Source organism: Anoplolepis gracilipes, chromosome 14 (genome assembly GCF_047496725.1).
Source record: "Anoplolepis gracilipes chromosome 14, ASM4749672v1, whole genome shotgun sequence".
NCBI classification, from domain to species: Eukaryota; Metazoa; Arthropoda; class Insecta; order Hymenoptera; family Formicidae; genus Anoplolepis; species Anoplolepis gracilipes.
In genome coordinates this window covers 6,993,969-7,021,424 of record NC_132983.1, presented here as the reverse complement: position 1 = coordinate 7,021,424, position 27,456 = coordinate 6,993,969, and the positions used below count along the sequence as shown (strand labels likewise).

Genomic DNA, 27,456 nt, shown 5'->3' with positions numbered 1-27,456 from the left:
AGAAAAGAAAAATTTTGTATACAATTTTTAATACATTTATATATCTTTAACAGCTGAGAAAAATGTACTTCGACCATTGAATCAGAATCAATTGTCCAACGGAAGCGTGCGTGATAGAGATCGCGTCGGCAAGTGTTGCCCAAATTTTTCACCTTTGGTTCCTAAAAATAACTTGCAATATCCTTTGATAAAGTGCACTGCACGGTTCAAACGGAGCTACATAGAGCTTGACGACGAAATGATATCAGTGATTACGGATGTAGAAGGTATTCAAATCTTTTTATATTCACTCTTGGAGAACCTTGTTTACAAATTAGTTTCAACTGTAAAATATTAATATTACATCAATATGATGTTTATACAGATGAGGAGACAGGAGGATATGTAAGTTACCAATGCGTACTTCCAATGCTTGTACATGGTTCCGGATATGTCCAAATGCAGATGATCAGCAATAGTAAAGCAGAAAAACAGGTATTTATTATCGTGAAATATATATATATATTCAAACTTTCCATACAATATTTGTTATTTTTCACAAGCATTTTGGAAAAGACTGAGATAATTTTAATAAAAGAATAATTATAAAGGAAAAAACAAATATGTAAATATATAATATGTTTGATATAACAATAACTTTCAGATAGTGCCGTGTGTCTCTATAACTCAATTGAGTTTCGACATCGAGACCTTCTCTCATCATATAGCGGACTGGATTTGCACAAGATTCAAAAAGAAGTATTGGCATTGCAGCGATTATGATATCGAAATGATCGATGTGTGTGCACTTACTGGAGATATTATATGTTTACACATAATGAAGATCCAGGCAAGTGAGTTATGCAGCCAAACGCAATGGTAAGCACATGCTAATTCTCCTATTCTGTTGGAATTGAATGAATGTATTAATCGTCATTTCTGTATATTATTATATGAAGTCGCATATTATATTGTTATATATATATATATACAGGGTGGCCCATTTTAAACAATACGGTCAATTTTCTCGTAAACTAAGCGAAATATCGAAAAATGGTTCAGACATGTGTTGCATGGTTTCGAAGGGGCTATAAGATGGTGCCATTGGTTTGACCTTGAAGAGTCACATGAAGGTCACGTGAAGGTCATTTTAAATTTCTTAAATGGAACACCCTATATATTTTTGCATATTCTTGTAGCTTATCTCGAGAGCTTTCCAAAACACTATAATAAAATGTTTTTTCATTAAACACTTCTCAAGTTATAAGGCTTCAAAGTTGCAATATTTTGACATAAAATACAAGATATCTCGTAAAATATTCATTTTTCGATTATCTTACCCTAATACTTTTATACACAGAATAATGAGACGAATCAATTGGAGTCAAAAAAAAGCATAGTTATCTTTAAGAAAAAATCTGACCTTTAAAATGACCTTCACGTGACATGAAGGTTACTTCATGTGACTCTTTAAGGTCAAACCAATGGCACCATCTTATAGCCCCTTCGAAACCATGCAACACATGTCTGAACCATTTTTCGATATTTCGCTTAGTTTACGAGAAAATTGACCGTATTGTTTCAAATGGGCCACCCTGTATATATATATATTGTTCTGTCATTAAAATTATATAATATAATCTTGACAAGTTTATGTGACGCTTTCAGTAATACGCAAGAGAGAAAGCAATACGAAGTCGGATGTAAGTTCACATGGAACATCGAAACGAGCGACTACAGAATAACGGATGTGTTGTCGATGGAGGAGGTAAAGCCGGAATCCTGGAAGCCGAATCTTATAAATTTACCAAATTTTCGTAGCCAGTTGTGGAATCCGACGCGTCGTTTGGCTACGCAATTACGTGAAAAGATTCAACAACCGTACGCGCATACCGTACGTTTTCTGCACAACGAGATGAGTTTAGCAGGTAGTATCTTTGTTATTAGAAAAATTTATTGATTTTTAGAAACATTTTTTCACATACGTTTAATCAATGCTTCATTGCAGGCGAGTCTATCACAAAACTGACTGATCTGGACAATTTGGTGCAGTTTTATCTAACGCCGATAGAACGAACGAACGACGCCTTAATAGAGTGAGGATATATAACATAATAAACAAAAGCCATTGCACTTCATTGCAAACAATAATTTATTTATTGATACAAATTTCGCCGTTTTTGCCGAAATTATGCGCCTAGCCATGGCATATAATGTAAATAGGAATATATTCCGCATTTTACTTACGACAAATAACAAAGAGTACCTTCTTTTTAAGCATAAATAACAGACACAAGGAGAGGAATATATAAGCGCCATATAGAATTCTTACTATATTTCTCACTACGTTTCTTTTCCGTGATGCCAAGAGCGTGATTAAGTGACTTGTTCATAACTTAGAGATAGAAAGGTACTAATAAATGATACAACGAATATTATTGCGAGCGTTTTGCTTCGCGATTTGTAAAATTTCTCAGCGCTGTAGTATATATTCTGACATTGATGCTATCTCTAAGCTATCATGGTACTTAGTACTATCATGATACTTTGGTAAGTAGATATAGGTGGCTAAACTAATTGTCAATAAATATATTATGTGATTTAAAATAGGAAAAAGAAGGAAAAGGTAATGGCGATAATACCGGTTCAATGCTTGGTCCCTAAAATTATAATTCATGATCTAAACTTCTAAAAAAAAAAAAAAAAGAGAAAACATTGGAAAATCTTTCTTGTACATGACATATATTGAAAGAACTTGCTCCCTTACATACATATATGTAGGACCAACAAACGCGTTATATACTTAATTTTTCACATTATCACAAGATTATTATATTATAAAGGCGAGTTTTCCAGATAGAATTTTGATATTAGCGTATTATATGTACATACATAAATGCGCGATTTTTATTATTATCAAACACGTTCATTGCAATTCCGCGATTATTAAATAATTACAATTATTATGTGGTAATCTTGAGATTCCGAAGAAATGATTCGATTTTAGAAGCAATGATATCGAAGCTGACGATAGATTGTTCTTTGGATTTGCAATAAACTTTGTGTCATTATTTAATAATAGAGATTTTCTTGAATTGGTGTGTTATTACCTTTACATGTGTAACGAATATTTATTCTATATATATATATATATATATATATATATATATATATATATATTTTTTTTAAAGTGGCGAAGAAAGACTAGCAATTTAAACAGGTATCTTAACAGGCGGACCTGCGTTAACATCAGATCCGATTCCATCCAATTTAAGGCCGGCGAGAATTTCTTCCCACGCGTTCATGCACTGTTGATAGTGTCTGATATGTCGATCCGCCATCGTGATTAGCATATTTTTCAGATCCTGTTGCTTCTCCACGTTCCATCTCTGCAGATCACTTCGTAGATTCTCGTTTGCGCATTCCACGCGATCCTGCAGTATCTCCGCTTGCTTGGCTAATCGCGGAATGGTTTGGCCGAGTCTCTCCAATTTTTCATCACGAGATTCTGCTTTCCATAAAGATCCACCCCAGCCTTGTGCAGGCATTGTGTAGTTTGTATTTCCTATCAACTACATGAATAAAATGCAATTGATTAAAAACAAAAAGAGAGATCAAAGAGATTAAAAAAAAATGTATATACAAGATTAATACCTGATCCTTTTCTAATCTCTTTTTTGCTAATACGTCCACGGTTATCTCATATTCAATCTGCATCGAATCACGTCGGGACAATGCGTTCTTGACTGCTTCTATGTACGAGATGTATTCGCGTTCGTCGTTAGGAACGTTTTCCAGAAGTTTCTGATGAGCTATCGCGTTTGTTTCTACTGCCTTAGCGATCGCCAATAAAATAGCTGCAAGTTCTGGTTCTGAGGTTGCCCACAGCGTGAATATGGGATGTAACTGATGAAGCTCCAATAAGTAATCTATCGCATTACAATGTATAACATGAGAAGAAACTGCTAAAAGCTAATATTTTATTAAAATGACGATTATATTTAGAAAAAAAAAAAAACAGTTTTAGTTTACACACCTTGCCTTTCTTTATGTATGCGATGATTGATTTTATCTATAGCCGACAGTTTTTCACTCAACGCTGTGCAATAGTCTCGAATCTGTTCAAACTCCAAATGATGCTGTTTCATCGTATATGTACTCGCTATGTTTTGCAAAGAATCAGTCATTTTCCCAAGCATGTTTCCACGATTTTTACGATAAACGAGAAATTCCTACAATCATAATTTATGTTATGTAATAAATTAACTATAGTACAGCATGCATGCATTAAGACTATACTTACTGCAGGTTTAGTAGTGAGAAAAATGTGGAGATTCTTATCACAACTGAGAATAGGATGATTCACCACTCTGTTCAGAAATATATGCAAAAGCTTCATGCGTGCTATAATAAACTCCTTGGAGTAACGATCCAGTTGAGCGAGGAGTGTATGTTTGCCTGGCATCGGCTGTAATGAAAACCAATATTTTTTTTAACAATCTTTTGATCTTTTAATGAATAAAATTACTTTCAAAAACGATAGAGAGTAAAGACTTACCGGTATAATATGTGTTGGATAATTGTCTACTAACTTTTGACGCAGCCATATAAAATCATTGTAGCGTCTGCGGACTACATATTCCCCTCCTTCAAATTCTGGACGTGTAGTCTGTGGAGTATTATTTGATATGTGATTGTATATATTACTATTGTTGCAAAACTTAAATAATATTTTATTATAGTATTACACTTACTCTAGTCGTTATACGGAATGTAATGTACGTCTCCAAAGTTTCCAGATGTTTTTGCGGATTGTCTACTTTTACTTGCAGATCTCGCGAGTCCGTCTGAAAGTCTGATATCTCCTGATCCGGCAGAGTGGAGAAGCTATCAATGGAAGGAGATGCAATCTGCAAAATATTCATTAATCGACATTAGATCAGATGGACTCTCTCCGTCAGATTTTCTCCTTTTTCTTTTAAAAAGTTATCACTGTCAAAGTTTATACGCGCACGCGCAAGCTTATCGCATATATTACATCACGTACATATATAATTATATATGTACGTAAAAAAATGTCATCTACTACAATTTTAATTTACGTATTTGTCATTCTGTACGGCGATGCCGAGCGAGTCACGAGGTGCAAAGTGAACTGTCAAAGTGGATCTCAGGTTATGTTATGTTAGGCTCTCGTACATGTGCCTAAATAATCATAATTGGACTAAACTGGTTGAAGGCACATTAAATATTTAAAAAAAAAAAAAAAACTCTCGTACCACGGAGCCTTCGATGGAGGTACTGCAGTTGGACAGGAAATCGACGTCGCGACTCTCCTGCTTGACGATCCCGCCCACCGCCATGGAGCTCACTTCCAGGATCGCCGAGTCCTCGGGACTTTTCTCACTTCCCAGATTCTCCACCTCCGACGTTTCCGACGAGGTCATCATCTTTCGCGACAGATGGACAACACACAACACACCGTGATAATGATGACAACCGCCCTCGTAACGAACATATGCGCGCATGCCTGCGCGAACAACTGATGAGGGTGCACGAGGGGGAGTACGTGTATGAATACCACGCTATAAATTTTTCTTTTTACCCATATATATATTATTACGATATTAAAATATATTTTTTAAATTATGCAAGATAATGTAATTTTCATTTTTTTTAAATTTGCGATACTACTTTATAGGAGAGGCGGGAATTTATATTAATTTATTATTTATTATTTAAGTACTTTTTATTATAACAATAATAATGATGTTCTAGTTTTTAAGACTGGATTTGAAATGAGGACGAAATTATATTTATTTATTTATTTTTTTTTACTCATGTATATATATATATATATATATATTATTATTATTATTATTATTATTATTATAACAATAATAATGATGTTCTAGTTTTTAAGACTGGACTCGAAATGAAGACGAAATTGTATTTATTTATTTATTTTAGACGAGTGGTGGCGGGTCCGGGAATTTGATTTTTTTTTTTTTACTCATATATATATTATTGGTTTATTACGATATTAAAATATATTTTTTAAATTATGCAAGATAATGTAAATTTCATTTTTTTTTTAAATTTGCGATACTACTTTATAGGAGAGGCGGGAATTTATATTAATTTATTATTTATTATTTAAGTACTTTTTATTATAACAATAATAATGATGTTCTAGTTTTTAAGACTGGATTCGAAATGAGGACGAAATTATATTTATTTATTTATTTTTTTTTACTCATGTATATATATATATATATTATTATTATTATTATTATAACAATAATAATGATGTTCTAGTTTTTAAGACTGGACTCGAAATGAAGACGAAATTGTATTTATTTATTTATTTTAGACGAGTGGTGGCGGGTCCGGGAATTTGATTTTTTTTTTTTACTCATATATATATTATTAGTTTATTACGATATTAAAATATATTTTTTAAATTATGCAAGATAATGTAATTTTCATTTTTTTAATTTACGATACTACTTTATAAGAGAGGCGGGAATTTATATTAATTTATTCTTTATTATTTAAATACTTTATTATAACAATAATCATGATTTGATAATCATTTGATTCGCCAGTGATGAAAATTAATAAGGAAGATAGCAAGTAATCAACCAAACTGGCTCATATGCTTATAAAGTTTTATTTGGTGTTCGATGTACAACGACGTTTCGACCTTCGGTTTAGGTCCTTTTCAAGTCTTAAATTTATCATGATTTGGTTAAAAATAAATTTCGAACGTCACATTACACTCAGTCTAATATCTGACGTGTAAATGTGACGTTCGAAATTTATTTCTAACCGAACCATGATAAATTTAAGACTTGAGAAGGACCTAAACTGAAGGTCGAAACGTTTCATTTTTTTTTTTATTTGCGATACTACTTTATAGGAGAGGCGGGAATCTATGTATTAATTTATTCTTTATTATTTACTTTATTATAACGATGATGATGTTCTAGTTTTCAAGACTGGATTTGAAATGAAGACGAAATTGTATTTATTTATTTATTTTAGACGAGTGGGGTGGCGGGTCCGGGAATTTGATTTTTTTTTTTTTTTACTCATATATATATTATTAGTTTAATACGATATTAAAATATATTTTTTAAATTATGCAAGATAATGTAATTTTCATTTTTTTTTTTTAAATTTGCGATACTACTTTATAGGAGAGGCGGGAATTTATATTAATTTATTCTTTATTATTTACTTTATTATAACGATGATGATGTTCTAGTTTTCAAGACTGGAGTCGAAATGAGGACGAAATTGTATTTATTTATTTATTTTAGACGAGTGGTAGCGGGTCCGAGAATTTGATTAATCCGCTCCTGCGACGTGATACACATGTCGATCATCGATTCAAAATACTGCGCCAACTTCGTATTAGTTATCGGACACGAGGTGCGATCGACCCACATTTTCCGAATAAAGTATAACCTGGTACGATAATATATGCACGGTATTTTCCCGAGGTAAGCGATCGTTCTGATAGCGATCAAATGTCATTTTGACAAATTTATGTGATATTTCAGATTCTACGCGCGCCGACACGACGCGTTATAGTTAAAGCAACAATTGCGACAATAGGGGACGATGTTTACGCATAAAAAAATCGATCTGCGATCCGCAATTGTTATGGCTGAGGAGAGCGGCGAGGATCATCTCGCGCGAGTCTCGCGGATACGGAAAATATTTTCATGGATATCCCGTGGAAACGGTATCTCTGGAAACCGGCGATTCGAGAATTTCCCGCGGATTCGACGATTCGAAAGTGCCGACAAGCAAAAGGAGCAGATCATCTGGATGGGAACCAACTCAAAAGGATTCCGTTGTCTTCTTCCTACGAAACATTTCGCCGGCAGCAAGATGGAAGACGATTATTGGTTGGACGTGCCTTTTTACATTATCAGAAACCCACCGTTTTTTAGTAAGTAATTACATTTAACATAATATTAATTAGCGCCCTTAGCGCGTGTGGCTTTGCCAATGGTAATCTTAAATTTATAGGATTTCTGTTTGCAAAAGTGTTTTAATCGAGTTTATTTATTTAATAAATAACTAATATCGTAAGGCTTTCTGTAAAAATAAATTAATAACAGTAACGGCAGTAGAGAGTAAGGTTGAGAAAAATTAACACTGTAAATGTAATATAAATATTTATGTAGAAACAAAATCAGTTCATTAACATTTAGCGAAATCTATGAATATGTTGTGAATAATTGTAAATTCGTTAAAATAAATTCGAACGTTTCGAGCTCATTTTGAGTCTTTCTCAGCGCACATTAATAACTAAAAAACTAGTGAGTACAATATCGGTCGCAATAAAAGTCGTTTAAAGTATGATTGAAAAAATATAATAAATAGTAAAAAATAAATAATAAAAAAATATAAATAGAACAATAACGGCATTGATTAGTCTTCTAAGAATGATTGTAAAGTGTCAAGCCAAGATGATAATGATAGATGTAGTTGTAATTTGAGATTAGTGACTCGATTATTTATTTAAAGTCTATTTTTTTTTAATCATAACAGTTTCCTTTTATTCTTCATAAATTTTGTAATAAGGGAATAAGAAAAGATAAAAATAATAAGGGAATAAGAAAAGAGAGTTGTCAAAGAAAGGTAAAACACACATGAGATTTATTTGCATAGCGCAAAAATAAGCAAGTTTATTTATTAAAAATTTCTTTAATCATCCAGTGACTTTTTTTTCTCTTTTGAAATTTTATGTTGGTAAACATAAGGGAATATGCGAATAAGATGAATCAAGGTTCTCGTTACGTCATTGTGTCCGCATGCGCGCGCAACGAGCGTTACGCGCGCCAAAGATGGCGCCGGAAAGCCGCATTATGACACACGCTTGTCATCGACGTGAGCTTTCCGTCGACCAAGGGTGTTGGCGCATTCTCCACTGATCACGTTTCCTTCGTTCGCGGATCGCAACGAAATCGAACGTAAATCGATTAGTGTGAAACAGGCGACGCGAGTATAGAATTCTGATCGCGACGGAGGAACCGTCGCTCCCGTGGGCTCTAGGAACGCGAAATACGGTCCTGATCGTGACGCGGTCAGTGATGCCGTAGCCAAGGCGACCGTAGCAGCAGACAAGCAACATCACTCCGGCCAGCCGTCCACAACAAAGTATAGAGGTTCGTCGGAGTGTGTCGCTCCGCTATTTTCGCGCTTTCTACCGGCACCGTGCGAGCCCCACGAGCTGACCGCCGTTTCCTGGGTGACGGGCCGCCTTCGGGACCGAGGGACTGAGCAACGAGGGCGAGCGAGAAAAAAAAGTGTACGTGTGTATGCGTGTGCGTGTGCGCGCGTGTGACAGAGGGAAAAAGGAGACGAAGAGAGAAAGAGAGCGAGAGAGATAGAGATAGAGATAGAGATAGAGATAGAGATAGAGAGCGCGCCCGCTCGACGACGACGACGACGAGGACGAGGGGACACGTCGTTCGGCCGCACAAGTGCGCCCGGGCGCCGTTGCGTTCGAGCACACGCTATTCATGAAGACAGGTGAGTGGAAAAGAAAGCACGACGGGTCATCGGACCATAGTCATCCAAATCCCCGTCGTTGCGGAATTTCAAATGTCGATGTCAGGCAGCGGAGATGTCGTCGTCGTCGTCATCATTCTCTTGACAGTTGATTCAATATTATCCAAGTAAACTTGTGCCAATGTGAAGGATACGGTATTATAGGTTTTATTAAGGAGATACCTGGATATTATTCCCTCTATCAAAGTTTGAATTTTAAATCTACAGAGTGTAAATTATTCGTCAAAGTGATATCGATTGTCAAATTACAGCAAATTTTGTCTGTAATGAAAGTAACTTGGGCAAAATTTTTTTGGAGATAATCTACAATCTGTTTGCTACAATCAGTCTCAATTGATTTTCTTTAGATTGAAATGTATAAAGGTAAAATTAGAGTTATCTTTTACAAATCATCTGGTCTTACAATATTTCAATTTTTTTTCTCTCTACCTTACTGTCATAAATTCTGTACACATAATGAATATTGATTGAACCTGGATATCATATTGAAATAGTCTACAACAGGGTCAGATCATTGCAGATCTCAGGCTTCATAGATTCCCCTAATTTGTAACGCATTGGTGACCCTATTATGACCATACTTTCTATAGGGCATCTAATATGGAGAAGCAACGAGGTTTTCCAATTAAAATGGATTTATCAATTACATGAATGCAATCTTCCAGCTGTAAAATCTTCTCCGCAACCGATATCTCTACACTGATGAATATATTTATCCTTTCAGCCATATTTGCTCCTCAACTTGCTTCTCAAAATCAATTTCTTTAAACATACTGTGTAAGTTATATTAAGAGCTGCATTTCATTTTTTTATGATTCATCCTTTGTATTTTTTGTCGCTAATGTTTATCATTTGATTTCACGCTATCTACTTCTTATCTCCACCGTTTTACTTTACAACATCTGCATAAGTTCTCACCCTATGAATTTATCTGACTCCAGGTGCATTATTGTCATAGGGGCTAAGAAAAAAAAAAATATATTAATGTACAAAAAAATACATTTTACGTAATATATTATGCATAAATTACACATAATGTATAAATTTAAATATTATAAATGCTCTCTTATCAACATACATAGGAAAATTGAATTCAAGTGGAATACATAAGTGCATTGTATATAGATAGAAAGGACTAAAGAGCACGAGTTTCTCCCAATCAGCCATGCATAACAGAGGCCAGGTGCACTTATGACACTACGTGTGTAGGTAGATAGGTAACAAATACAGACTATCGTATCAAGCTGCCAGTAACATTTGGCAGCAAATGCTATATAAGGCATCACCCCAAGTCTAAATATATATATACATAATGTTAAACCTATATCTAAAGAAATAGCATACAATATAACAGATGTTTTGCATAAAAAAATATATCAAAAAAAGATACATCTTAATTGTATTAAAAAATATAGATGACGTGAATATGCTTCACAAATTTTGATTTAGAAATGTACTTGTACATGTAATATTATCAGATTAAAGAATAGTGAAATCTTTCTCCTTTATAAATTTTTATTCGCACAGCTAATTTGCCCTTTCAGTTGTATTAGAGTAAAGACCGGGCTATTATACGATGTAATATTATAGCATTTCTGTTTTCCCTAACAAGTCCTATATTAATTAGTTGATATATCAAAACAAGTGGCCCTTAGATATCCAGTTACACAATTCTAATCAATAATATCAAGTAGCAATGTTATGATTTTCTTATCAAAATATGACAGAGATTTTTGCCCCTCCTCCTTCATATATATATATATATGATACAAAATAATCTCTTGTTTCATATTTTATTGTAAAGTTTTCAGAGAGGGAGAAAATATATAACACATAAGGATAGTCACCTCTTCCCATGGCAAGATATATTAACAGAAGTGTGCGTCGCTTATTAGCTCCCCTGGTCCTGATCTTTAGCGAAAAGAGTGAGGGTTTATGCAGTTACTCAGGATAATGCTCTCTAATTGCTTTCGTGATCCAACTGTCTTCATTGATACGTTCAACCCCCTTAAAGCGAGAGCCATATATATACAAATGTGTGTGTGTGTGTGTGTGTGTATGTGTCCAGTCACGCGTGGGTAGCGCGCGCGTTTAGGGCACCCTTTACCTTCCCCTCCCCTATCTATATCCACCCCAGCCGATTTCTTCCCCTTGATACATTGTGTTTGGTACCTGCCGCCCCAACAGGTACACCATTGGTTCCGATACACCATGATACACACGGGTAATAATGGCAGTGGCGTGTATCGTTGGTCGTATCGCGAGCTCCACGTTGGGGCCGGGGTTTCCCTTTGATCTGCGGATTATTGAATGCCACACCTGCGAGAAAGTACGTTATTGCGATCTGACGTTGCGAGATATAGGTTAGAACGGAACGCGGGTGGGATAGGGTATATTTTATCGTCTTAAACATATGACGCTCTCTCGTCCCTCTGACGCTCGTTTTCGACAACATCCGGGATCGGAAAGTATTCCTCGATGAAATTCACCTTTTCAAGCGGATATCTTATTTTAAAGACACACGAGATTCTCTCTTTCTTCTCACTCTCTTCAGCGACGAATTGATTTATCGATTGTACATATACTTACGAGCGTTTCAAGATGAAATTAATTTACAATTTTGCAGTCTGGTATATATTGTAGACAATAGACCTGGGACTTTGTGTCCAACTTTCAAAGGAGAAAATGAGATCTGAACGATGAATGTATGTAATACATTTTTTATTTTGAGAATTTTTGTGTGCACATGGATTTTATATAATATGAGAAGAAAATATCCTCTTTGTGTATAATAATTTATGTGAAAAAAAAATTAAAATATAATTTATTTTAAAAATGTTTGCATAACATTCATATTGTTACATTTAATAATAAATTTCATACATATGTATATCTTATTTCATATAATTATTAGGAAATATTTTTTTGCTTTATGAGTTAATGTTAAAATGGGGCTGTAAAAGCACATTGTGTTCTTAAAGATTTCATCGCTGGGTCTGGTGGAAGATGTTATTGATATTTAGTGAGAGTATATATCTCTGTTATAGACTCGTCTCTCCAGCAGCGGGGAGATAGTAGCAGTGGTGGTGATTCAGTGGGTGCAGAGAGAGGTGAAGTGATTGCCATGACTACGACAGGAGCCCAGTATGCCCTCGCAGCAGCATCCACCGGAGCTAATAACAGTGGGGGTAGCTCCGCAGCAGTAGGGGTGGAATCTAAGCCAAGTGTGGTTGTCGTGACTACTACTTCCAGTTCCAGTGGCGGTGGTAGTGGAGCACAGACTCAATCTGCCAGAGGCCAGCAACTTATCACTGTTGTAACAAGTCCTGATCCTTCAAGTCCAAATAATCTACAGCCTATCCAGGTTAGTAATAATTTTTCTGTATTATCTGTGGTTTATATGCCTTTTATCAATGTGAAAAGAATTATATATTTTTCTGACACATTAGTCTTCATTATTTTTCAGAATTGTGAAAATAATTTCAATATCTTGTAAAATACATTTTGTGAAGTAACTTTTTTGTTTCTAAAAAATTAGTTACTTTATTATTATACTGTACTGTAAACTAGAGTTATATGAATTTAATGTAAAAAATATATTAAAACTTATTTACATGTATGATAGATATTATAGCATCTGTTTGCAGTATACCTCTATAGGTGTTGTACATCCAATCTGATAACATGTTTGAGCCATCTGTTCTTAGTGTCTGATAACAATAATACATGCAAATCGTGTAGTAAAATTCACAAATCAGTACTCTCTCTTTATACTGTATACATTGATATTTATAAATGTGTATAAGAGGCATATAATTAATTTTATAATATATAATTTTTATTTTTATTATAAAAATAAATCGTGGGCCAAAAGAACATGCATACTATAAATAATAATTTAGTTATTGGTTCAGGATCCACTTGAAACAGCTGCAGATTCTTCCAACGGCTCGACAGGTACACCAGCACATGTTACAGCGCAAGTAGTAGTTAATACTACTCATTCGGGCCAGCATACTCTAGTGGATTCTGACGCTGCTTCTACATCAGCTGGGACTATCGTCAGTGATTCCCCACATTACATAACAGTTACAGGTAATGGTCAAATGTAAATGTAATTCTCCAATATATAAAACATTAAAATCGGTTCTCATTTTGATCTTATTGACATGTGCACAATTATAATTACAAACAACATCAAATTGCAAACAATCACACGCTAATAGATATATCTAGTTGCATAAACATATAGATAGAAGTTAATATCAAGTATTTGAAACTCGATTACGAATAAATTTACTATTTGCGGTGAGTATGAGGATCAGTTTGAAAAATTATAGTGTTTGAGTAGAGATTTGGCCCTTTCCATGCTGCTGAAAAACATGCATCTCTGTACTTCCACTCTGACTACACTAGGCACGAGTGATTCACCATCCTACGCGTCCCTCACAACGGCTGTAGGTGAGGGCAGAATATAAACAGCATGCCTTATTATTTTTTATTATCTATACATTTTAGTTTTATAGAATATTAGAATGAAGATAGAATGAAAGACTCTTAAATATTTATTGATTATTTAGTATTATTCAATCTATTTCATATATATATTGCATTTTTATGCATTGTTGTCAATAAATATAGATATGACTAATCTAGAGTTTTTAATAATTTACAGAACTGCTCTTTTCTCTCGCTTTATCCGAGCGCAGTGCATCAAAGATACTTTAGTGACTTTCTCCATTAAGGAAATTTTAACAATTACAACAGTGTTTTAACAAAATTGATTGCATTCACATGTGAGCTTTGTATGTCAATACGAGTGATTCAGATACACTTAGCCATATATATTTTTTTGTTTCAGTGTCCGGTGACGCAGAGGCAGTGGGGTCCGAGTCAGTTTCTCATTCGACTTATGTTCAATATGTTGAAGGGGATGGTTCCACGTATATACCGGCGAATGGCCAGATGTAAGTGCACTTGCATTTCAATTCATAAACTATTTCTAACTTATAAAACGCCTTACTAATAATTACGTAATATTTCGCAGGACATATCCTGTTTATGCTGTCGGCGAGGCAGGAGCAATGTACACTCCAGCTTCGAATCAGTACTATACTCCAGCAACCACTCCAGTAACATATGCACAAGTATATATACATATAATTGTAATGTGAGATAAGAACTACCATAATTATAATGCCACAATAATATTAACGTCAATATGAATTAGGTCACAGGACAAGGCTCGAACTCAGCTACTGGACAATTATTATCACAGGGCAATGGTACATACTTGATCCAACAGAGTGTAGTAGATGGAGATCCGACTACTCATGCGCTCATATCTGCGGCTGCCGCGCGCGCCAGCCCACAAACGGAAACGGCGGTAAGATTGCATGTCTTACGATTTCCTTAGAACTGCTTTCACTTTTTAAAAGTTGAGTAAGTTAGCCTCAATTACATTGAATGATCAATCGCGACACAAAGTATATATTTATATCTCATCTGTGGTATAGGGATTTGTATGATTGTATGGGCTATCGAAATTTATACTTAATTTTCCCAATTTTTTAACAGTTTTAGCAGAAATATAATCATTTCTAATATTTAAAGTTTGCCAAAAATGTATGTCGCAGACATAGAGTGATAAAAGAAGAAGAAGAAGAAGAAGAAAAACAAAAACAAAAATGTAATAAACTATTTTGATTAATTGCGTAGTTTCTTGGACATTTGACATTTCATATAATTAAATATACTCTGTAATACATTTGTTGTAGATTTTACATTTAAAAAGAAATTGTAAATATTAATACTCGAAAGAGTTATCCTTACTATTCTCTCAAATTGGGATTACCAATGTATTGATATTGTAGGAGTTTTTATTCTTTCCGCGAGCGTTAGTGTTAACGACGAAAATTAAAAGTATAACATCGTCCGAAATCGGTAATCGCTCGTTGAAGGTCGAATTAGTAAACAATAATACGAAGAATCGTTAAATCATTTTTTTCTTTTCGAGTCGAATTTTTGTTCCATTGTTTCGATCACTGCTCTAAAATCTTTTATTTGTATTTTAGAAATCAATAAATACATTATTATACCACAGTATGTTGGGTTGTTTGATAGGAAGCTGTGGTTAGCGGGAGTGGCGGGGCATACTTGATCAGTGGTAATTCTGGAGGTACCACTGTCACCGTTGAAGAGGCAGCTGCTGCAGCTGCAAATATGACGCATGCCACTAGAGTTTCCCAAGCTACTGTAAGATAGAAACCGATTTCGTAGTTTTGTTCTTAGTTTGTTATTGTTGTATTAAATATTAATCATTTTTTTTTTTTTTTTTTTTTTTTTTTTTTTTTTTTCTACATGTCTGCTATTAATCAAATTGTTTTGAATACTGCTCTAGTATTGTTGTGCATAATCTAACTTTAAAAAAAACTTTTTTTATGGAAATCTCTAACGAAAAACGACATGTAATTAATAGATTTTTCAAACAATTGTTGCAATAAATCGATCTTTGTCTATATTTTATTAATATAAAATTTTATCTTTTAGAGAAACAATTTGGATATCTCTTTTTTTTTTTTTTTTTTTTTTTTTTTCCACAAAATAATATAATTACTTTCCTCTATATGAAAATAAATAATATTCTGTTTTCTTTTACATTTTTGTACACATATTTTTAATTGATCAACTATTTTTTTAAAATATGAATATTATCATTTCTAAATAGGTGCATTGGTTGCTGGAAAATTATGAAACTGCTGATGGAGTGTCACTTCCAAGATCGACTCTTTACAACCACTACCTACGTCATTGCTCCGACAACAAATTGGATCCTGTGAATGCAGCCAGTTTCGGAAAATTAATACGTTCTGTATTCCTAGGATTGAGAACTAGGCGTTTAGGGACTAGGTAAAGAGCTTTATATTAATTCAAAGAACATTACAGTATAATTGGATTAATATATCTTTCATTACATGATTTATTACTTTACTATAGAGGAAACTCCAAATATCATTATTATGGAATTCGTGTGAAACCAAGCTCGCCTTTACTTATATTGAACGAAGATGGCACGTCGAGACAACAGCAGAGCGCAAATTCTCAAGCTAAACGATTTAAATTTGTCAATCAAAAACAAGAGTCATCTTATAATGAAAATAATGCGCATACGAACACAAATATCTCCTCGAATTCTTCGCCACCGCAGTATCATCAGTATCTCGGCGAAGCGAGCGGCGCCATTCCTGATTTTCCAGAGATCTTTATCGGTCACGATTCTTCCTTGCCCGAAGATTGCACTCTCGAGGACATCGATACATTTCGCAGTATATACAGAGAGCACTGCGAGGCATTTTTGGACGCGGTGCTAAACTTTGAATTCGCCACGGTAGAGAGCCTCTGGCGAGAATTCTGGCGTAGCCAAGACAACAATAATGGTGACGAGTGTGAAGAGGAGAAATATTTATCAAAGTGAGAGACATACTGTTATTAATATCGTATAATAATTGTGTGCGTATAGATAAAAATGATTTAATTTATATCTATTTTTAAATACGAGTTTAAAAAAATTTAATTAATATTTTTTGCAAGTAGCTTTCTATTAAATATTAAATCATTCATTTCATGTTTATTTATGTGTGCATGTAAATAATGAAGGTTGACATGTGTAATGAACAATGATTTCTATTTTTTAGAACCAAACTATATCAGATGTGTAAATGCACAGGAGTACAAGACTTTATCAAAAAAGTGGACTATACATTTTATCAGAATCTAGTCGAAGTATTAATGCCTAATGTATTGCGACCAATACCAAGTATGTAAAATTATTGTAAGGTTCATTGTTATATTTTGTTTTGTGTATTAAGTGTAATTAAATTTTGTGTTTTTTTTCTCTTGATAAGGTTCATTGACACAATCTATTCGAAACTTTGCAAAAGGATTGGAATCTTGGTTGCAGTCAGCAATGGTCGGTTGTCCTGAAGGAATGATGCAAATTAAGGTATTATTTTATTCGAATTTATACAACGATATTGCTGGATGGTCCAAAAATATGATATTTGAAAAGATTCAGTAATGAAATATATGTCATATATAATATAATTGTTAATTACAGTTAACTGCAGTGTCAGCTTTTGCTCAAACTTTAAGGCGCTATACCTCACTAAATCATCTTGCGCAAGCTGCGCGCGCGGTACTCCAAAATCCTAGTCAAATCAATCAAATGTTGACTGATCTGAATCGTGTCGACTTTCACAACGTGCAAGAACAAGTAAGTCGACATTTTAAAATATAGTATATCTCTCTCTTCTCTCGCTCGAAGATACCATCCATTATCAAGGATACTACTATTACATAAAAATTATACATTATTTTATGACTGTTATTCTAGGCATCCTGGGTATGCCAATGTGATTATGGGATGGTACAACGTTTGGAAGAAGATTTTAAATCAACGTTACGGCAACAAAATTCTCTAGAAGATTGGGCGATCTGGTTGAAAGGAGTCGTGACTCAAGTTCTTAAACCATTTGAGGAGAAGCCGACATTTGCTAAAGCTGCACGTCAATTTTTGCTCAAGTGGTCATTTTATAGGTATGCATCTTATTTTTTGTTACATTGGTAATCATTTATATTTTTAATTGAATTCATATTATTGTCTTTTATAGCTCGATGGTTATCCGAGATCTTACTCTGAGAAGTGCTGCAAGTTTCGGATCTTTTCATCTCATCAGATTACTTTATGACGAATATATGTTTTATTTAATAGAACATCAAGTCGCTATCGCAACCGGGACTACGCCAATAGCTGTAATGGGAGATGTTAGTATACTTTAAAATGCATATATATATATAGGCATTATTATATTGTGATAATTGTGCCATGATACAATTGAATGTTATCTCGTTTTGGAGTAATCTGATAATTATCTTTCGAAAGGTTAATTTAATTTGTAATCTCAAAAGTAAGTTTTAAATAACAAGATTAAATAAGAATCATTTTTGTTTCAGAAAAGTCAAAATTGTTCTTTAGTTAGTAGCTTTGGAACAACATCTAATGGAGGTGAGGCCCATCATATTGTACAATATAGTTAATCTCGTTCTCACTAGACTTTCTTTTTTATGTTTTGGAGAAATTGATTTGATCCAAGCTACAAAATATTGCATTTCAGATGCGTCTAATGCGAGCCAACCTAAACATAAACTAAGCTAACTGTGCCTTTAGTTTTGTGAGTAAACCAGTATAGCACACACGAAAATGCGGAGATATTAGCACGAAAGCATGCAGGCCTACTTACAAGAACATACTAGTCTCGTAAATTATTATTTTGTATAACGTCAAATTATACGACTATATAAGAAAAGGATTTTTGCATAACATCCACAATGTATACAAGTTAGATAAGTCTGTGTGATATAGAGAGGTATTGTATCGTACTTCGTGAAGCCTTGTCTCATATACAGGTATGGCGCAGGTTTAGGTATCGCTGGCACGATGTTTAGTATATTATACTACCGTTTCATACGATGCAATTTTTCGTGAAAGTTTGCTTGCTGCGATTAGCCCTGCAATGCAGCATTGATAGTTTTAAAAAAATAGCGCTCGTTTTTTACGTGATAAAAAACGAGCGTTATTTTTTTTTGCCTAGTTTGTTTCTGGGCGTTTCTAAGCATTTTCTCGTCTACAGTTTTTTTCATCACACTTTCTTTTTACAATCAACAGAAGAGCAAGTGCTCCTAAAATTTTCCTGCGCGCACAACGTCCATTTTTTAATAATTTTTTAAGGAGAAGTGCACAAATAAGCGTCGATTCCATCTGTTAAGTTAGCTTCATACCTTGTTCCTTCATGTGAAATGAAAAACAGCACGCCCAGCTCAGCTTCACGCAGCGTAGAACACAAGCAGTACGCAGCAAATCACGCATACTATGCTAGCATGAAAAAGTCGCATTGTGTGAAAAGGAGCATTAGTATATATCGCGAATCTAGTCGAAACATCTTTGGAAAAAAATGGAAGAGTATACGGGACCATGAATTTGTCATGTCCTTATTAGAATATGTATGAAAAGCCCACTCGATCATGTTTTCCGAATCATTCGACGCATTTATTAAAAGTATGATTTTTTTCCATTTCTATTAACGTATAAGACTGTAACAATTTACATGATATATATATATATATATATATATATATATATATATATATATATATATTGATTATTATATAGGATATATATTAAAAGAATTTAATCTATACATATTGTAATATATAATCTAACACAAAAGGAATAAAAATTATTAAATTTAGTTATTAATAAAAGGTCCCATTTTGAACTTGAGGAATTATTATAAGTTTTATTGAAAAAACAAATCTTTAAATTCAAAATAAGACATCTTTTACTAGTCGAGATAAAAATTTATGTTTGTCTTAATTATATTTATTCTAATTTATTGTATTTGATTTAAATTTCAAATTTTATTTTTTTTTGTTTTATGTCTAAAACACTTAAAATGATTATTATACTAAAAGTGCAATATATATCCGTGTTTGTTGTGACAATAAATTTTTGAAATTATTTGATGTATGTACGCTTAAAGAAAACTAAATTGGGTGGGCTTAAGGTGAACATCGGTTTGTGCATAGGAAAACGCGAGAGAACAGAATAACATGCAAAATCAAATGTTTAATCTTTCACTCGTGAATTCTGCTTTGCACAAATTACGCGCAACCAATTAAAAAAAAATCCGCCCTACCGACGGTAATATGTCAAAAGTATTCCTATCGGAATAGAGAAAGATTAGATTGCTGTAATGATATATGAACTTTTAAAGTTTACACATGCATATATCCGACATTCATATTTTTTAACGTAATTTATTGATTGAACATCGAGCTCTGTGTGATGGTAATGGTGATGGTTTCATTTAAAAACAGTCTCTATTGCAGTCCGTTGCTATTCTCTCAGTATAATTAAACGAATAGTACAAAATTCTATTGAAAAGAGAGAGAGAAAGACGCAAGTACCCAAAGATCGTTTTAATTTACTGGCAGAATATACAGTGTGCGTCTTGAATGTATATACATTAATAATAAATAGCGATTGTTGAAGTTGGAGGAGAACTGCAAACATATATGATAAGAGCGAGTGTTTTCGATTACAGTCGATTACGCTCAGTTTAAAAAAATTAGTTGAGAATATCTACAATGAAAATATATGTCGGTATATGTTTTGTATTCATAAGCACTCCAATAGCATCTTTTGTATTGTAAAGATATATTATAGATCTAAGTCCTCCCAATATCGCTACAATTTCAGTATATGTTGAGTTTGATTTGTTTATGTATATTATTTAAGGCGAATTTATATGTATAATATATATGTATATGCACGCCGTTGCACGCCATGCATTATACGGAGTTTTATTTGTTTGAAGCAGGAATTGAAACTATTTTACATTGTTTAATGACATCTATTATATTGCTGAATTGTATCCTACATACTTATGCAAAATTGCTTCTTATACATCGAATACGGGAAGAGGTTAATCAAATCGACATATGTTAATTGAACTATTTATATATCATAGCACCAAAGTCAGTAGAATATAATTTAACACATTTAAATTAATTTTTTCACAAGTTACTTTTTTTACTTGAGTATAACATTGTTGATTTATTATGTATACCTTAGATGAATTGTACATTTATGTAAGTCATCAGAGGCCTGCGTATCACGGGTCGGAAATCTAATCGATATATGTCTATATGTGAAAAATATTTTTAATATTCATTACGATATAGAGATGCGTGAGAACATGCAGTTTCAACGAAACCAAAGTGCACCATTGCATAACTTAACTCGCTTATTAATTTGTTTTTGTAATTATAAAATGTATCGGCGAATCTTATATTTTCGCATAAATTACTTTCTAAATTCCCATTACAATTCTCACTGAGAATTGTAGGAAATGTATAAGAAAGTAATGTGAGATTGCTTATAAAAATCAAGAATTTTATCCTCTATCTGACATCATATTTTTGACAATGCAAAATAGCATACAAATACTTTCAGGCACAGGATAAATGTTGAATTAATATTACACACTTTACTGCAAATTATATATATGTCGTAGTCAAATGGTTATTTTAGGAAAATAGCTTTTGACTAGGCAAATGGTTATCTGGCTGTACTTGTCAGCCTTGGTAGTTTCTCAAGTTTCGTTATATTTTTTTATGAGGACGGGCTGAAGCCCCAACCCCCTATGCACTCTATCTATGCTTAGATGGGAATCTAAGCGTTCCTTTCCAAGATGTATTTTTTACGTACGTACACAGATAGCATTTGCCTAGTCAAAAGCTATTTTCCTAAAATAACCATTTGCCTACGGCATATATAATATATACATCCACTCAAAAAATAATGATGCTGTAAGACGTATGTGTGTGTGTGTGTGTATGTATATATATATACACACACACACACACACACATATACATACACATACACACACGTCTTGCAGCGTTATTTCTTGAGTAAAAGTTACAATTCAACACATACAAACGCTAATTATAATGACACATTCAAGTGACTTAGCAGAATCAGAATGAATATTCCTTTATGTGCACAATGATGATAATCGATTTCTTAATATGTTCATTAGAATAAACTCGTACTTTTTATTGAATTTTCGATAAAGCTTCCCAAAACAGACTGAATGTTTGGCAGAAGAGAAACTTGGTGCCTTTTATTTTATAAAAATAAAAAAGGAATATAAGCTTTTTTTTTCTCTTTCACATTGCATCCTAATTATGGCGAATACACATACGCAACACAAATCACGATGTAGCGCCGTCGCCGATAAAGAGATATATTATATATATATAAGATATCTTTAATTTATTATGTAATATTACTGCGTGCTAGTCAACAAGAAAATAGCGTTAAGTGGTAAGAAAAACAGGGATTGAGAAGGAAAGAAAAAGGGAGTACATCGAGCAGGATTTAGGACATTTCCGTAACTGTAATGAGCTTATACGTGTAAAGATATAAAACAAAATCTATCGTCGATACCTATGTGTACTTAGAGTGTAAGGATATGGCTTTATATGGAGCGATTGTAGCAGCGTTCTTTCGCCACCGATGTATGAAAATTTGACAAGCAGAGCGACTCGGAGAAGTGATGTGAGAAGGATGCACGCGAGCGAAAAGGAACATTCGCGCTCTTCTTCTGTGGATACCGCTCAGTGCATCCTTCCATGTATCTGCTCGTTTCTGCTTGTGTTACTTATCGCTCCAATTGTAAGTTTTACAATCGCCGCAAAGACCGGCGGATAAAAGTAGTCCGATAATAACTGTATGCAAGATCAAACACACACATCGTGGTTTCCTATGTTGCGAGATAAGTATATAAACACGGCCTTAAATATATTCCGACGAAGACGAACAAGGGAAGACAGATTTGAAAGAAGTAATTTGTGACTCGTTCCCCTCCCCCCTGCGAGAGAAAACCGGAAAAGAGAAAAAAAGTAGAAAAGTGTCCATCGTTTTTCCTTGTGACGTATAGAAGATATTTTGATACCTCCAGATTTGCACAAATCAAGTGTCATTCGTTACCGCTTGAATAAGATTATTTTTACTGAACGCCGCTCAAAAAGAGAGGAGGAAAAAAAAAATAATAAACAACAGTAAACTTATAATATATGAATCGCGCGTAAGAATCTCTAAAGGAGTTTGTGTGGAATTGTGCGGATCACAAGAAATAAATAATAAATCTATGTTTAAAACTTGTAATCGCACGATCTCGGCCTTCAATAACCGCTTGTATCCCGTCATCTTTAGCGTTTTAACAATTTTGTATTAATTACCCAGACAGCACAAAGACGTCCTTAGGACATCCAAAGATCATCCAGGACGTTCAAATAGAATATCCTAAGGATATTCAATTTTAATCCTTGGATGTCCTGAGGAAGAGCAATGATAGCGATACATTACTCTCGGGAGAACCCAGAGAGATCCTGTAAAATATCCTAAGGATTTTTATAGAATATGTTAGGGATATTTTCTTGGATATTTTAACGAGCAAATTTTAAAAATGAAATTTAATGCTAATAAATTTAGATGCTTAACTTTGGCTTTCAAAGTTGAGCCGCATAAATTCTCTCTCTCTCTCTCTCTCTCTCTCTCTCTCTCTTCCCCCCCTCTCTCTCTCTCTCTCTCTCTCTCTTTGATTTTGAACATTTTAGCTCATTTCAATAAAAAGAAAGTATCAGGTTTTCTGTCTTTTTTATGCATGATTACGCCTCTTAGGGATAAAAAAACACATATAAAATGTAAGATAGATAAAATAAAAGACACATTACATAATATTATGAAAATTATCAAATATTACGGATTCTCAAATTTATATAAAAGATCCTATTTCAATTTATTTTAAATAGCAATACAGAGCTTGAACATTCAAAAAATATTCAGAAGGCATCCCGAAGATATCCTAAAGACGTCCTGGGACGACAAGGACATCTTGAGGACGTTTTCGAACGTCTTCAAATGTGTGTATGTATATTGCTTGGGATCGAATTATGTCCAGCCGACATCCAAAAGATATTCAGAGGATATTTATATTTTATTATTTTTAAATTAATTAAAATACCTAATGTGACTGAAAATAGACATATATTGCATATAAAAAAAATTTTTAATAACAACGAAACGGCCTCCAAATATCCTAGGATATCCTGGACACATTCAAGATAGTCCTGAGGACGTTTTATGTTGGCTGGGTATACACGTGAAAAAGTATCGTTTTGCATTTAAAATATTCGGGAATAAATAACAGAAAGATTATGTAATTAAAAAGCGATTCTCTGGATTTTGTTTCAAATTAAAATTGATTTAATATTATTTTTGTTTAAGAATCATGCAAATTGCACAAATAATAGCGTTAATTGAGACAAAATATAAGAATCGGATTATTAAACTGCAATGAGAATTTGAAATGCGAAAAACAAGTAGAAAAAAACAAATTGAAATGAATTAGCCAAAAAAACCAAGAGTTTCGCTATAATTTTGCATTATACTTTCTGCATCATCGATTAAGAAGATAGATTAAATTAATAAATTAAAATAAATACCTAAATATAAACAAAATATAAACAAAATGCATGTCAAAGTTATAAACATGAAAATTCTATAAATTCTAATTTCATGAATTTTTTTTTTGTCTATGTTGTAAATTCGTAATCGTGACAAATATATATTTTTAATTCCGTTTTGGTCAATTGTATGTATATATTTTTGTGAACTTGATAGCGAAAGTATGTTGAGTTATCTTATCGCGTTATATCAAACGTTGCAATATCGATCGCTAATAACTCTTATAATTACATAAGAAAAAAAAAAGATATATAATTTTAATTCAAAAAACACGCGCAAGTAAAAAATGTTTAAAAACTTTTGTTTGATAGAATAACATACGTGATATTATATATCTTATTATTATTAGCTTGCTCTTATCATATAATGGAAATATTATATTCATTGGTGTGACGCAATGCTTTAAACTTTAAACGCATCATTTGCATAACGCGATATGCGACGATATTATATCGATATTATAATCACTCGTGCACAGTAGTGAGATGCGGTTTATTTAATCGCTGCGATATGATAAAAATTATAAGCGAAATCTTACTATACTTTTTTATTTTAACATTTTTTTACTAATTGTTCAACACAGTTCATTTTTTCTGATAAAGCTTCTTATCGAAAGAGAGAACACGCTAATGTGATTTTTTATTTAAATTTATTTTAGATAATTTATACATTCTATTATTATGGAAATTTAACACATATTTTTTTACAGCGCTGTCCCTCAAATTATTATCTAAAGTTAAATATTTACATATTTTTGTGCATTTTATTTGTAAAGAACTGCAAAAAGCTGTAGACTAATTTCTTGTTTTTTGTTACAATCTACATTTAAAATGAAGCATATTGAAATTAAATTGAAACATATAAATATTCAAGAGGTTGTGCAAATAAGGGAGAATAAAAAGGAGATAAAGAAAATTATATAAAAACGTAAAAAAAAAAAAAATAGAGATATAAAAAGAAATCAACATTTTGCACGTAAAAGGATAATAAAAGATTTTTCAAATGCATGTTTTTTTCATTCCAGCATAAATAATGAGCAACAGAAATCAAGTATGTACGCTTGCGACATAATCGAAAGAAATTATAAAATTTGTTTGCACTATTTTATGTCGACTATTCGCTTTCGATAATGTGAATTGAGAGAAGATGTACCGAAAATTTTCTTTTCAATTATTCTGCATTAATATATAAAATAATATGTACATACATACCTAGGTAGAACATGAAATTCATAATAACATCACTATGACGTCACCTAAAAGTCATTTTAGAAAAATCATAATGATCTCATTTGACATACATTTGGCAATGTTTTGGTGACTTATTTTTGATATTATAATATCATTTTTTATATATATTACGCAATTACTTGTTTATTTAATTATTCATGTATATTTTAATTATATTTAATCAACATAATCTTTTTAAACTTATATATGCGATTATTGAACTTAAAAATTATTTATGATTCTTTTTGTCATCTTTAACTCATTTTTTAATCGTTTTTGTTTAGGTAACTTTTAAGTGATAAATAAAATCATGATGACGTCATAATGATACAATATCTATGAGTTTCATGTTCTACCTGGGTATAATTGAATCGTAAAATTTATCCTACATTTTCAGTAAAGTTAAAGTTTATGGTCAATTATCAAAAGTTATTTAATTCATAAATCTTGAAAACAGAGTCTATGGTATATTTTATTATGTGGAAATATATTTTTTATATTATATAGTATAACATATCCCAGATAAAAATAATTATACTTTTGCTAGTTGACATGTATTAAAAAAAAATATTTATTTCAACGTGTGCAGGAAAAAAATTTGTGTTATTTATCGCTTTTAATGTCAATAATGTGTTAGTGAGAGGGAAGAGAGTCTTTAAGTCACTTGCGTTATTTGTTGTGCCAGAAACGACCGGTAATAAAAATGTTGCTAAATATCTCATTAGAGACAAGCACACGGTTTCGCAAATATCCACACCTATCTGTAAGTGGAAAATATTTTAAATATTTTAATATTAATTATCTATTTTCCAGCATACATATATTTTTACGTGTCGAACTTTCCTGCTTTTCTTCTTTAGTCCAGTCGCGTAACATTATTCAAAACATTATTCTTATCGTCAGTGCGATATCTTGAGAACGAGAGCAAAAGAGATAATAAAAAAATATAATAAGATGCATCAGATTATCAATAAATTGAATATTAATAGTGAATAATAATATCATCCAGGACGTTCAAATAAAATATCCTAAGAATATTCAATTTTAATCCTTGGATCTCCTCTGGATGTCCTGAGGAAGAGCAAATGATAGCGATACATTACCCTCGGGAGAACCCAGGAAGATTCTGTAAAATATCCTAAGGATTTTTATAGAATATGTTAGAGATATTTTCTTGGATATTTTAACGAGCAAATTTTAAAAATGAAATTTAATGCTAATAAATTTAGATGCTTAACTTTGGCTTTCAAAGTTGAGCCGCATAAATTCTCTCTCTCTCTCTCTCTCTCCCCCCCCTCTCTCACTCTCACTCTCTCTCTCTTCCCCTCCCTTTCACTCTCTCTCTCTCTCTCTCTCTCTCTCTTTGATTTTGAACATTTTAGCTCATTTCAATAAAAAGAAAGTATCAGGTTTTCTGTCTTTTTTATGCATGATTACGCCTCTTAGGGATAAAAAAACACATATAAAATGTAAGATAGATAAAATAAAAGACACATTACATAA

General features: G+C 32.8%; 3 protein-coding genes and 1 long non-coding RNA gene across 14 annotated transcripts in view; 2 read left to right on the top strand and 2 right to left on the bottom strand.

The window, feature by feature from the left end:
* Nucleotides 1-3,058, top strand: part of LOC140673591 (uncharacterized) — a 6,199-nt gene extending 3,141 nt beyond the window's left edge. The window contains exons 6-10 of the mRNA XM_072906637.1: nt 54-266; nt 365-474; nt 644-858; nt 1,648-1,907; nt 1,988-3,058. Coding sequence (XP_072762738.1) covers nt 54-266; nt 365-474; nt 644-858; nt 1,648-1,907; nt 1,988-2,079 — 890 coding nt within the window. The 3' untranslated portion in view covers nt 2,080-3,058. The remainder of the gene's footprint in view (nt 1-53; nt 267-364; nt 475-643; nt 859-1,647; nt 1,908-1,987) is intronic.
* Nucleotides 2,114-5,507, bottom strand: LOC140673596 (sorting nexin-7). The gene is made up of 7 exons (XM_072906653.1): nt 5,259-5,507; nt 4,734-4,889; nt 4,538-4,648; nt 4,283-4,447; nt 4,016-4,211; nt 3,634-3,908; nt 2,114-3,551 (listed from the first exon to the last, which is right to left on the bottom strand). Exons 1-7 carry the CDS (start codon nt 5,505-5,507, stop codon nt 3,192-3,194), a joined length of 1,512 nt encoding a protein of 503 aa, XP_072762754.1. The 3' UTR covers nt 2,114-3,191.
* Nucleotides 5,433-27,456, top strand: Rfx (regulatory transcription factor Rfx). 11 transcript variants are annotated; one of them, XM_072906639.1, is made up of 19 exons: nt 5,433-5,544; nt 7,305-7,455; nt 7,548-7,942; nt 12,618-12,934; nt 13,473-13,665; nt 13,987-14,031; nt 14,432-14,537; nt 14,618-14,717; nt 14,801-14,956; nt 15,694-15,825; nt 16,298-16,479; nt 16,567-17,040; nt 17,265-17,386; nt 17,475-17,572; nt 17,687-17,842; nt 17,963-18,165; nt 18,240-18,393; nt 18,583-18,634; nt 18,744-27,456. In XM_072906639.1, exons 3-19 carry the CDS (start codon nt 7,609-7,611, stop codon nt 18,782-18,784), a joined length of 2,865 nt encoding a protein of 954 aa, XP_072762740.1. In that variant the 5' UTR covers nt 5,433-5,544; nt 7,305-7,455; nt 7,548-7,608; the 3' UTR covers nt 18,785-27,456. The 11 variants fall into 11 exon arrangements, with proteins under 11 accessions (XP_072762740.1, XP_072762741.1, XP_072762739.1 ...); XM_072906640.1 differs by having other exon boundaries at nt 7,305-7,487; nt 13,485-13,665; XM_072906638.1 differs by having other exon boundaries at nt 7,305-7,487.
* Nucleotides 13,136-15,498, bottom strand: LOC140673597 (uncharacterized). Its single transcript, XR_012048075.1, has 3 exons — nt 15,403-15,498; nt 13,456-14,997; nt 13,136-13,280 (listed from the first exon to the last, which is right to left on the bottom strand). It is a non-coding gene; the product is annotated as an uncharacterized lncRNA (long non-coding RNA).

Coding starts and splice junctions, on each gene's coding strand:
- Rfx (XM_072906639.1), top strand. CDS start 7,609: ATGTTTACGCATAAAAAAATCGATCTGCGATCCGCAATTGTTATGGCT. Junction 14,718..14,800: donor CTCCAGTAACATATGCACAA/GTATATATACAT, acceptor AATATGAATTAG/GTCACAGGACAAGGCTCGAA. Junction 18,635..18,743: donor TGGAACAACATCTAATGGAG/GTGAGGCCCATC, acceptor ATTGCATTTCAG/ATGCGTCTAATGCGAGCCAA.
- LOC140673596 (XM_072906653.1), bottom strand. CDS start 5,507: ATGCGCGCATATGTTCGTTACGAGGGCGGTTGTCATCATTATCACGGT. Junction 4,649..4,733: donor CATTCCGTATAACGACTAGA/GTAAGTGTAATA, acceptor AATACTCCACAG/ACTACACGTCCAGAATTTGA. Junction 4,212..4,282: donor TTCTCACTACTAAACCTGCA/GTAAGTATAGTC, acceptor TTATGATTGTAG/GAATTTCTCGTTTATCGTAA.